The sequence below is a fragment of the Quercus suber genome, unplaced genomic scaffold (genome assembly GCF_002906115.3).
Source record: "Quercus suber isolate HL8 unplaced genomic scaffold, Cork oak 2.0 scaffold_24, whole genome shotgun sequence".
Classification (NCBI taxonomy): Eukaryota; Viridiplantae; Streptophyta; class Magnoliopsida; order Fagales; family Fagaceae; genus Quercus; species Quercus suber.
In genome coordinates this window covers 1,064,622-1,077,948 of record NW_027069489.1, presented here as the reverse complement: position 1 = coordinate 1,077,948, position 13,327 = coordinate 1,064,622, and the positions used below count along the sequence as shown (strand labels likewise).

Below are 13,327 nucleotides of genomic sequence, written 5' to 3'. Positions count from 1 at the left end.
CGAGAGGTGTCAAGAAGGTATTGAGGTTCATTAACTCATTGATAGGTATTGAGTAGGCTATTAGGATCTACCATTTTAGTTTTTTGGGCAGTCTTATGTTTTCAATAATATCATATAAAATGCATTTTATCAGTAGATATGTCAATTACATAAAATATGACCCTTACCATCGTATTCAAAACAGGACTTTAGCAAAGCATGGTGCAAACCACAGACACACAAATCTCTTGAGTCTAGAAAGTCCAGTTTGGAAACTGGCATGAAAGTGCATTTAATTTAAAAATCTTTCAGGTCATAACATATAACCACCCACGTTATCAGAGCCAGTGGTGTCTCTTTCTTTGTCTTATTCGCTTTTATGTGGGCATTACGCGTACATTACGTATAGTGAGAAATATCTCCCAAAATATTAAATTAATGACAAAGAAATTTTTCTATATTTTTTTCACATTATTAACCAAATGTATAACCATGAGCTCATTAACTCGCACTTGATCTTGATCTCCGAACATAAGCTCTTTCATTAACATAGTTAAAGTGATCTAGTTGTTGGGTTTGCTAGCTGCCGTAGGTAAAAAACAATGGCTGCTAATTGCTAAAGCTTCTGCGTAAGTTTAATTCTTTTTCCCTCGCAAGTCGGATCAAATTTCTCCAGATTTCTCTTATCCTTTTTACTTTCTATAAATCGATACTTTTTGTGATCCCATAGTTATGTCTTAGTATTGATTTCAAACTTTTAACTAGAAGGAGTTTTTTTTTTTTTGGTGGTTTGGGTCGGGTGAAAGGTAGATGGTCTTTAGTGTGAGATTGACTCCTTTGTCTTGTTAGTTTTTGTCAATGCTTTCATTTTTGTTTTTGTTTTGTCTGTACATCATTTTTGTCATCTAGACATTCAATATCAGTTTATTTAATTTGCTACTTTTAGAGGTTATAATTTTTAGCTTGAGTGTGCATAGGTTTTATGGGTCTAGTTAACAAGAGTTGAAGTGAATTGGATAAGGTTGATCATGAGTGTTTTATTTTTTGGCTATTGACTCATTTTTTTTAGGGAGTCGCATAATTTTCAATTGAGTTCGGTTAGTAGGTGTCTTTAAAGCAAATATTCTAACGAGTGCAATCAAATACACGTGAAAATATTCTGAATTTTATTTATGGATAAAAGTATCATTTTATAGGTACTTTGGCTTACACTTTTCAATTTAATTCAAGTATATAGCCTTAAAAGTTGTAATTTATACACAAAAGGAGTGTTTTGACGAATAAAATAATAGGCCACATATTTTAATTTAATTGAGCAAACTTAGTTATATTTTTCCCTTTATTGCCACCCTGCTTCATGTTCTTAGATTCATAATTCAATTGTTTCTTAAATTACAAATATCTTTTGTGGTGTTAGACATATAGTCAAGGTCAGAGTCCATTGTATTATTGTAGTCAAAATTAACTAAAAATTTAATCCTTATGGTACACACAGTCTATTTATACAAATAACTTTAAGGTTAATCTAGGATTTTTATTTTTATTTTTATATCTATTTATTAAGAAGATTCAGAAAGTTAGTTGTGATTTCAAAAAATGTCAAAAATACCCCTAACCTAATTAGATAATTCTTATTCTTAAAAAATAAAAAAAATGAGGTTAATATTGTAATTCAATAAAATTTAAATTTCAAAAAAAAAAAAAAAAAACTACTAGAGAAAATTTTTTCCTAAAAATTAGCACTCTCTATTTAAATATATCTCACGCACGTTTAATACATTTTTCCGTAAAAACTAACACACACTAAACCCAACAATTTACTCAATTTCAAATTCTAAATTTTAATTTCCTAAAATTCCTTCATGTAACCTCACTAATAATAGATAAATTTAAATTGAAAAATTACATTAAATTCAAAATAAAAAAAAGAGCCTCATCACACATGCGAAGCGCTTGTGTGTGTATATATTTTTTGTCGCGGGATTAATCTAGACTTTTCTATTGTATACCACTCAATACATAGGTTCATTATAATAGATAGAGTTCAGTAATAAAGATTTAGAAGTTATTAAATGCTTTTCGATGTAGCATATCACAAAGGCTAAACCATATTATTTCGAGTTATGTTAGAGATTCAACAAAAATTCACAAAAATTTCATAATATTTTTAAATTAATAATATAAAAAAGTAATTATACATTGTGGTGGGCTCATGTGTGAAACAGTAAGCTAATTTAGTGATGTAAAATTATTGTGAACTTTTATTGTATTCCTAGTTATATTATATTAATAATTAATTCATTATGTTCTTCCTCTCTTTTTATTTCTTTGATATATTTTTCTTATTTAACATGAGATCAAAGCTAGGTGCACTATCTTACCATGTTGTCAGCCTATTATAGGTCGTGGTTAGATTTAGGCTTTTGTGAACATGAAATTACGATTCCATCCCATCTCTAAGCCTAACTATCCCGATACATTCCCTCCTTTGGTCAAAGTCCCAAAAAAAAAAAAAAAAAAACCCATACACACTACCACACGTCNTCAACACTGTATCAGTATCGTATCGTTTGACTATATATATGTATGGAGTAGTAATCCTAAAACAATACATTGGCATTAATTAGTATTGATATATGTTGTTCTCCTTACTCAAATCGAAATGGTCTTTAGTGTGAGATTGACTCCTTTGTCTTGTTAGTTTTTGTCAATGCTTTCATTTTTGTTTTTGTTTTGTCTGTACATCATTTTTGTCATCTAGACATTCAATATCAGTTTATTTAATTTGCTACTTTTAGAGGTTATAATTTTTAGCTGTGAGTGCATAGGTTTTATGGGTCTAGTTAACAAGAGTTGAAGTGAATTGGATAAGGTTGATCATGAGTGTTTTATTTTTTGGCTATTGACTCATTTTTTTTAGGGAGTCGCATAATTTTCAATTGAGTTCGGTTAGTAGGTGTCTTTAAAGCAAATATTCTAACGAGTGCAATCAAATACACGTGAAAATATTCTGAATTTTATTTATGGATAAAATTTAGTATCATTTTATAGGTACTTTGGCTTACACTTTTCAATTTAATTCAAGTATATAGCCTTAAAAGTTGTAATTTATACACAAAAGGAGTGTTTTGACGAATAAAATAATAGGCCACATATTTTAATTTAATTGAGCAAACTTAGTTATATTTTTCCCTTTATTGCCACCCTGCTTCATGTTCTTAGATTCATAATTCAATTGTTTCTTAAATTACAAATATCTTTTGTGGTGTTAGACATATAGTCAAGGTCAGAGTCCATTGTATTATTGTAGTCAAATTTAACTAAAAATTTAATCCTTATGGTACACACAGTCTATTTATACAAATAACTTTAAGGTTAATCTAGGATTTTTATTTTTTTTTTATATCTATTTATTAAGAAGATTCAGAAAGTTAGTTGTGATTTCAAAAAATGTCAAAAATACCCCTAACCTAATTAGATAATTCTTATTCTTAAAAAATAAAAAAAATGAGGTTAATATTGTAATTCAATAAAATTTAAATTTCAAAAAAAAAAAAAAAAAACTACTAGAGAAAATTTTTTCCTAAAAATTAGCACTCTCTATTTAAATATATCTCACGCACGTTTAATACATTTTTCCGTAAAAACTAACACACACTAAACCCAACAATTTACTCAATTTCAAATTCTAAATTTTAATTTCCTAAAATTCCTTCATGTAACCTCACTAATAATAGATAAATTTAAATTGAAAAATTACATTAAATTCAAAATAAAAAAAAGAGCCTCATCACACATGCGAAGCGCTTGTGTGTGTATATATTTTTTGTCGCGGGATTAATCTAGACTTTTCTATTGTATACCACTCAATACATAGGTTCATTATAATAGATAGAGTTCAGTAATAAAGATTTAGAAGTTATTAAATGCTTTTCGATGTAGCATATCACAAAGGCTAAACCATATTATTTCGAGTTATGTTAGAGATTCAACAAAAATAAAAACCCATACACACTACCACACGTCCTTCCCCAATTAGAAGAGTCATCCTCCATATAAGCTCACGTTGGAGCTTCTCCTAATCACACTGCTGGATCATAAAGTGAAACATAAAAAAATGTTCGGCATCTGACTTAATTTCCTTCTAATCATGCATTTTAATTACCACCTTCGTTGCCTGTATTGGCTCTCCTTGGTAGGTTGCTACCTTGGTTGCGAGAGTCAGATCGGTAGCTTCTATTTGACTTTCTTACTTGTCGCATGACTCAAACATCTTTGTATACCGGGTTTCTTGATGAGCCACTCTAATTTGTACCTCCTACCTGGCATCTTACTTTCTTTCTGGTTTTGCATCTCTCTCATCTTTGGTCAAGTTTCTCAAATCATGCATAGTTGAAAATATAGTACTCAAACCTTAGGCCTACTCCGAGATTAGTCTACTACATATGCACTCTTCATTGAGTTCATTATAACATATAGAGATCAATAGTAAAATAATGGTTATTTGGGCCTTTCGAGATTGATGTAGGCCGCTTAGATCAAACCATATTAATTCTTTATGCTCTCTCTCTCTCTCTCTCTCTCTCTCTCTCTCTCTCTCTCTTCTCATTTTTTTTGTATACTTCTTAATATTTTATTTTATTTTGTGTACATTTCTTGATGGTGTAGTTTTCTGTTATTTGCAGAACAAGGTGAGAATTAGGGTTTGTGTCAAATAATTTACCATGACTAGAGTTTGGCTTATGGTGTTAGTAGTTTTTTGCCATGAGATTTTCTCAAATGGGGTGGTTACAAATATCTCTACAAGGCCTAGTGTTGTCAACGTTGGGGCTATTCTCGCTTACAAGTCTATTATTGGAAAGGTTGCAAAGGTAGCAATAGAAGCTGCAATTGAAGATGTGAATTCTGATCCAACTGTTCTTGCTGGAACTAAGATCCAACTTACAATGCAAGACTCCAATTACAACGGATTTTTGGGCATTGTTGAGAGTAGGTTATTTGTTTATAACTCTTGTTTGTTTGTTCACTTGTCATATTCTCTTAAGCTAGGCTACCTCGAATCACCAATCGATTGTGGATTTTCTTTCTTTAATTTATCATAACAGCTTTACAGTTCATGGAGAAAGACACAGTGGCCATAATTGGCCCCTTAAATTCTGTAACAGCTCATGTAATTTCTCAAATTTCAAATGAGCTCCAAGTTCCTCTATTGTCATATTCAGCAACAGACCCAACGTTGTCTTCACTTCAGTTCCCATTCTTTGTTAGAACTTCCCAAAATGATCTTTTTCAGATGGCTGCAGTAGCAGAAATTGTAGACTACTATGGATGGAAAGAGGTGATTGCACTCTATGTTGACGATGATTATGGCAGAAATGGGATTGTTGCATTAGGGGATAAGCTTGCTGAGAAACGATGTAAGATCTCATACAAAGCACCCATGCCCTCTGGAGCGACCCGGGATGACATCACCGACGTGTTGATTAAGGTTACGTTAGATTACTAATCAACAAAAGTTTAACCTATTAGGAATGGATGAATATAATCATTTAACTATTTGGTTAACCCACCCTCTTAATAAATAGGATTTAGTGTATAGGATTTTTAACCTTTTAGATGAGAGATAGAGTAGAGATATAATTTAAAATTAGGAATACTAGCTTTGATATTATAAGATAAATTACTTATTACCTCAAAAGTTTAAATTATTAAGAATGTTTGAATATAATCTTCTTCTTTTTTATTTTTTTGGTGTGTGTGTGTATTGTAACAGGTTTCTCTAATAGAGTCTCGGATAATTATTGTTCACACTTATGATGGTCCAGGTTCGATGGTGCTTAATTTAGCAAAGTATCTTGGAATGATGGAATCTGGATTTGTGTGGATAGCTACTAACTGGCTCTCTACCATATTGGATACTGATTCTCCCCTAACTTCAGATGTAATGGATGATTTTCAAGGAGTTATTACATTGCGAATGTATGCACCAGAATCAAAACTCAAAAGAAAATTTATTTCCAAATGGAACAACTTGACCAAGGGAAAAAGTGCTAATGTCTCTTTTGGGCTAAATACTTATGGTCTATATGCCTATGACACAGTTTGGCTGCTTGCTCATGCACTTGATGCATTTTTCAATCAGGGAGGAGTTATCTCATTCTCAAATGATTCGAGGTTAACTGAGTTGCGCGGAGGGAGTTTGAGACTTGATGCTTTAAACATCTTTAATGGAGGGAATTTGTTGCTTAAGAGTATTTTACAGGTCAATATGAGTGGTGTAACAGGACCAATTAAGTTTACTCCCGATAAGGACTTTATTAATCCTGCATTTGAAGTCATCAATGTCATTGGCACAGGGTTTAGAAGGGTTGGTTATTGGACTAATTATTCTGGCTTATCAGTTTTGCCTCCAGAGGTGCTTTACACAAAGCCTCCTAATCGTTCCAGTGCAAATCAAAGACTATATAGTGTAATTTGGCCAGGACAAACTACACAACTTCCTCGAGGGTGGGCTTTTTCAAAAAATGGAAGGCAATTGATAATTGGAGTCCCAACACGAGTTAGTTATCGTGAATTTGTGTCACAAGCTGAAGGCACAAACATTTTCAAAGGATACTGGATTGATGTATTTACTGCTATGAAGCACGGGTGCGTTTTAGGACTCGGGTGCGGATGCGAGACTCGACAATTTTTGAAAAAAGTGGGTGCGGGTGCGCGGGACTCGGCGATTAAAAAATTATTAAAATATTTTTATTTATATTTTTAATATATTGCTAAGCATACTTTTAATTATATAAACATATACCAAATTTAAGAGCAATATTAGATAATAATTAAAACATAATGTTTATGAATTAAATACAACCCACAAGATTGAAACTAAAACATTCCATGATGTTCAGAAATTAAAATACAACTCATAAGTTTGAAACTAAATTAACATGATGTTCATAAGTATCAGTGTACCGTTTAGAAATTACCGTAATTTCACAATTTTATATATATATATATATATAGATATATATATATATTGTTTTTTTTTTTACTAAAAAAAACTTATATTGTATAATTAATATATTTAATTATATTTCAAATTTTACTCTTTTTTTTTTTTTATGCATGTTCAAATTAAAACTAAATGAAAATAACTCACGGTTTTCTATGAAATTAAAAAAATAAAAGAAAAGAAGTGGCAGGCAAACCACTTCGGTTTCTCCAACCATTAATAACTTTGGTTATATCAAACGTAGGTAGGAATGAAATAGTGAAAAGTCATTTTGAGTTCTATGTTAACATTCTCTTTAGAAGAGAACCCAGACTAGAAGAAATGCTGAAAGAAAAAGAGAGACAGTGAGGGAGAGAAGAAAAATGAAGAAGCTATGACGCAATGACGACGAGCTCAAGCCTCAACGTCCGGCAATATCTTACCGGTGAATAAAGGTTTAACAGTGGCGAGGAGGTGCTGTAAGTAGCAAAAAATTTCTAGAAACCCATTTCAATTTGTACCGGTCGGAATGAAGTTACCGCCGAAAAACACCAGAATCCGCCGAAATAGCCGATACAAGCTGAAAAACCCCGATATTTAGGACGGTCGAAACACCCTGTCTCAGCGGTTTCGCCGGTTTCGGCCGATACGGTCCGAGTCGGCGCGAATCGGGCCGAGTCTCAGCCGCGTCGGCGCGAGTCGGGAAAAAAAAAAAAACCACGTGGCAGGACGCGGCCGACGCGCGGTCAGCGGCGTCCCTCCCGCGTCGCCGTGTCGCGCCGCGTCGGACGCGGGTGCGGCGCCTCTGGAGCCGCATCCGTGCTTCCCAGATTTACTGCTGCATTGAGTTTATTGCCATACGCTGTCCCATATAAATTAGTTCCATTTGGGGATAGTCGTAATAACCCAAGTTGCACTGAACTTGTGCGTTCGATCACGACGGGTGTAAGTACTACAAAAAAAAAAAAAATTGTTTCATAACTTTGTGAAGTTTTCATTGATTTTCTAAGGTCAAAATATTCTTTTTGTCCCTAAAAGATAGTTTAGGTTCTTTACTCATCCTTAATGTTTAAAAACATTCTATTTCAATCCCTTAAAACATGGACGATATAGTAATAGATACTGTCTATTTTTGTCCCTAAAATATACAAGAGAAACACGAAAATAGACGAAAGGATAAAATGGGTGACATCTTAAATTTTTAGAAATGAAAATAGAACATATACTATTTTCCGTGGACAAAAGATTTTTTTCACCACTTTCTGATTCTCTAATTTTCTTCTTCCATATAGGTCTTTGATGCAGCAATAGGTGACATTGCAATCACTACTGATCGAACAAGAATGGTGGATTTTACACAACCATATATTGAGTCCGGGCTTGTAGTAGTAGCCTCTGTTAAGGAGTTAAATTCCAATGCTTGGGCATTTTTGAAGCCATTCACTCTAATGATGTGGCTTGTCACAGCTTTCTTTTTCCTCGTTATCGGAGGAGTTATTTGGTTTTTGGAGCGTAGAACTAATGAAGAGTTCCATGGTGGGGGTGACTCAAAAAAACAAGTTGCCACTGCTCTATGGTGAGGAATTAAACATATCATGGCCCTGAGCTAAATGCTTAAATATCTTTTGTCACTCTTTGCTTAGTGCAAAATAATCAAGACAAGTTTCATCCTACTAGTTTTACTTTTTTAATTAGTGTAAACAACCCAACATTAAATTGATTTGAAGTTTTTTTTTTTTTAATTTTTTTTAATGTTATTTTGTTGTTGAAATAAGATTGTAACAATAGAGGTCAGACTTTGGTGTGATGGTAAGTGCCTTCCATATAAAGAGGCGAGCTCAAGTCCACGAATCAACCTCCCCTATAATTTTTTATTTATTTAAAAAATTGGTAATAAAGTTGCTTATCAATTACCTCTCCCAAGCTTTAAAATAATAGGAGTTTTGTTGTACAATATTTTTTATTAGATTGAGACAATGTAGATTACTGATTCTTTCTGATTTAAGGAAAGTAGAAAACTCCTTGCTATCTTGTGCTATAGAGATCAAACTATTCATAAATGTGAAATAGTAATTTGTAAGAGAGCCTTTTGTGTAAGGAATTTCCTTCTTTCTTACGATATGTCTATTTGATGAGTCAATCATGTTTAGATTGCATCTTCTTAGTCGAATCCTCCATTCACATGCATTCCTTTGATTATGCAGGTTTAGCTTTTCAACATTGTTTTATGCCCATAGTAAGTGAATTGGCTCTAATTTACTTGTATTTTCTAATTATCATAGGTATAGCAATGGTAGTTTGTGTTTCTTGTATCAAGTAACCTCTTTCTTGTTTGTTGTAGAGGAAAAAACAGACGAACCCCTTACTCGTTGTGTGCTACTTATATGGTTATTTGTCATTCTTATAATAAACTCAAGCTACACTGCAAGTTTAACCTCAATACTTACAGTGCAACAACTTTCTTCTCCCATTAAAGGCATTGAAACTCTAATTAACAGCAACGATCCCATTGGCTACCAACAAGGTTCATATGCCAGAAGTTATTTAGTTGAGGAACTTGGTATTCATGAGTCCAGACTTGTTCCTCTTAACTCTGCCGAAGATTATGCCAAAGCCTTAAAAGACGGTCCACAAAGGGGTGGTGTTGTTGCTGTTGTTGATGACCGTGCGTATGTAGAACTCTTCCTTTCAACTCGTTGTGAATTCAGTATTGTAGGTCAAGAGTTCACCAAAGCTGGTTGGGGATTTGTAAGTATCTCTTTTATCAATGACACTGCACTTCCTGGTACTTGCTTTTGGAATTCATGTTAGGTTCTTCTCTTGTGAAAAATGTTTAGTTCCAATCATATTTGGAGCCTTAGGCTTTAATTACCAATAGGAAGATGACATTTTTCCTATCATACACAATGCACATGACTCATTTGATTGGTTGATTTAAGTGGGTTATGTCCATTGCATATGACAAAGATAATAAATATCATCTTCGTATTTGTAATATGTTTAGAGCCAAACTTTGTCTTTCATATTGTGCATTTATAATTTATTATCTGTAATCTAAATGGTCTAAAGTGACTCCAAACATGTTTGCAGCTATATTGTTCTAACATACTATGTGGCAATTGAAAAGATTATTTATTTGTAGTTTTAGTCATATGACTTTTTTAATGAGATATATAACTTGTTTAAATAATACACATGGATAGTCTTATAATTTGTCACATATTTAGTTGAAAAAATAACTTTAAACATGTTTGGAGCCAAACTTTCTTCATCTATATAAAACCAAAATCTTTTACTTTTATTTTACTTCTATAAGAAAATTGCTGATACAAAAACTTTTAAAAACTCACAATTTTCACATAAACCAAAATCTTTTACTTTTATTTTACTTCTATAAGAAAATTGCTGATACACAAACTTTTAAAAACTCACAATTTCCACATAATTATTCTCTCTCTCTCTCTCTCTCTCTCTCTCTCTCTCTCTCTCTCTCTCTCTCTCTCTATATATTATATATATATATATATATATATATTATAATCAACCTTAAATCCTATAAAGATTCTCTATAAAATTTCCTAAATTTACACATTTCATTAGAATCTTACCACTATCATATTTCCTTTAAATGGTAAAAGTTCATATATAAATAGAATCATAAGAGCATTCACACCTGATATTTTCAAACTATTCTATTTTACTATATCAAAAACTACTTTCTCAATTATACCAAATCATTTTACAACACACCAATTATCCCAAATTCTATTTTATTATACCCCTCATTAAAATAATTTATACTACCCAATAAATTACCCACACAACCCACTACCACCAGCACCAAGCCGCCACCACCACCAAGCCAACCCACTACCATCAAGCCAAACACAACCCAACCCACTGCCACCAACCTAACCCACCACCACCACCATCAACCCAACCAAAATTAAAACTCTCATCCAACCACCACTATAAACACAACCAAAATCACCACCATTAACCCATTACCCACACCACCATCAAATTACCCACCACCATCCCACAAAAACCACAACCACCAAACAAAGGAACAATGAAACCCAGCCACCCACACCACACCCATCCATTGATCCATGAACCCATACCTCCAAAAATGAAACCCACACCACAGATGATGAAACCCAGCCACCGATCCATGAGTCCCACGCCATATCTCCACCATGGAGGCTTGATTCAAGGGAAGATAAAGAGAAAAAAGAAAAAAGAGGTGAGAGAGAAAGAAAGGGATGAGAGATCAGAGAAAGAGAGAGGAAGATGAAGAGGGAAACCCATGCCCATGCCTAACTCTGCTGCTGCCACCACCACACAAGATTTTGGGTTTGAGAAAGTGAGTTTTGCGTTTGAGGAGAGGAAAGAGCAAACCAAGAACGAGAGTGAGAGAGAAGAGAAGCAAGACAGAGAAAAGGAAAGAAAGAGACAAAAAAGTGATAAATAGAGAGAGAAAACAGAGAATATAATAATAATAAAATTTTATGCAAACTTGCTTTTGTGCCATCATATATTTAGGATGACATTGTAGCACAATTGCAAATTTTTTTGCAATTGTAAGATTTTACAAGTCCGGGTGGCTTGGGAGTTTTGGGCTTTTATGCTAAATTGAATCAACATAAGGCATTTGCAATACCCAATGTGAATGCTCTAATAATGTGTATTAATAACTAACATAATTAATGATCAAATTCTGCCTTCTTGAAAAATGGTCCCTTTCCTCTTAGAGCATTCGTATCTGCAACGTTTATCCTATTTTATTTTACCATCTCAAAAAGCTACTTGATCAATTATACCATACCATTTTACAACACAACCAACATCTTAACTTTTATTTTCCTATTCTCCTCATTAAAATAATATATATTACCCACAAAAATAATATAATATATAATTTTCGTATTGCTGCTACAGTACTACAGTGATCTTTTGGAATTAAAATATATTATAATTTTTACAATTGTAGGATGACATTGTAGCACAATTGCAAAAAAATTTGCAATTCTCAAATTTTACAAGTCTGGCTGCTGGACTCTTTTTGTGCCTTGATGTTAAATTTCCCCTACATTTCCCATTTACAATTGCCAATGGGAATGCTCTTATTGTTAGTGTTGTCATTCTCCGAATACCGTTCTTCTTTAATTGCTACAATCATCAATATATTTATGTCATCCTTGAGCCACCATTCCTCCGTTAATGTCAACAATTATCTTCAACGTTCCACTTCATGTCAAGCCCAATTTATTCTACAATTGATTTTGTCTTGCTTGCTCTACTACACATTAAGTTTTTTTTTTTCCAAACTTTTGGTGTTCTCAAGCTTTTCCCTTAATTTGCAGAGGTATGTTAGAGATGTTAGTCCATATTGGATGTACTTGTACTACACATCCTAACTTATACCATATTCTATGGTTTGTCTATAATTAGCTTCTATGGCTAGCCTAAAGTTAGTTTATTTATATAAACCCCTAATGTGCTTGTTGTAACCCGATTCAATATAGTGCATGTGTAGACGTTTATGTGTAGATGTAAATTGTTAAGCCAAATCAAGTTAATTTTATTTTCACTTTCTATCTTTATCTCGTATCAATCTCACTCATAATCACAACATAAATTCTAATGAAAACAAACGAAGAATATTGAAGTATCTTATCAATTCATTATTTTATGGAAGAAAGAGAAATTTGGAGAGTATTAACTTTAAAATGTCCTAAAAGATTTTAACAATCTTCAAAATTTGGCCAACATGCATGCTTACTTGAAATCCTAACATGTTGAATAAGCATTATTTGAGCATAATCTTTGTATATATCATTCTCTATGTTAACATTCCTAGCATCATGCATTAACCAACCAAAAGTGTGTGTGTGTGTGTTTTTTAATGGTAGCTAGTGGCTGCTGGCTTATAATAACATGGTTATATTCTTCATTGATCATCAGGCCTTTCCACGGGACTCACCTTTAGCAATTGACATGTCAACTGCCATTTTAAAATTGTCAGAGAATGGTGACCTCCAGAGAATTCATGACAAATGGCTTATGAGAAGTGCATGCACTGCGCAAGGCACAACTACTGAAGTGAACCAACTTCAGCTTAAAAGCTTTACGGGTCTCTTTGTCGTATGTTGGTTCGCTTGCCTGCTTGCTCTCATTGCACATGTCATATTTTTGGCGTGGAAGTTCACAAGTGTACCTCAGCGTAAAAGTTCAATATATGAACGTCTTCATAAATTAAAGAATTTTAAGGAATTTATTAAGTATGTTTGGGGAAAGGAAGAGAAAGACATAGACCCCGGCTCTAAGAGAGGTGTAGGTGAAGATGTATCAACCCATTAA

At 33.1% G+C, this 13,327-nt stretch overlaps 1 protein-coding gene across 1 annotated transcript; it reads left to right on the top strand.

The window, feature by feature from the left end:
* The first annotated feature begins 4,670 nt into the window (after nucleotides 1–4,670).
* Nucleotides 4,671–13,327, top strand: LOC111995061 (glutamate receptor 3.6). Its single transcript, XM_065766752.1, has 8 exons — nucleotides 4,671–4,968; nucleotides 5,085–5,467; nucleotides 5,753–6,627; nucleotides 7,795–7,909; nucleotides 8,257–8,540; nucleotides 9,169–9,200; nucleotides 9,306–9,712; nucleotides 12,932–13,327. The coding sequence occupies exons 1-8, from the start codon at nucleotides 4,704–4,706 to the stop codon at nucleotides 13,325–13,327; spliced, it is 2,757 nt and encodes a 918-aa protein (XP_065622824.1). The 5' UTR covers nucleotides 4,671–4,703.

Coding starts and splice junctions, on each gene's coding strand:
- LOC111995061 (XM_065766752.1), top strand. CDS start 4,704: ATGACTAGAGTTTGGCTTATGGTGTTAGTAGTTTTTTGCCATGAGATT. Junction 4,969..5,084: donor ATTTTTGGGCATTGTTGAGA/GTAGGTTATTTG, acceptor TTATCATAACAG/CTTTACAGTTCATGGAGAAA. Junction 5,468..5,752: donor TCACCGACGTGTTGATTAAG/GTTACGTTAGAT, acceptor GTATTGTAACAG/GTTTCTCTAATAGAGTCTCG.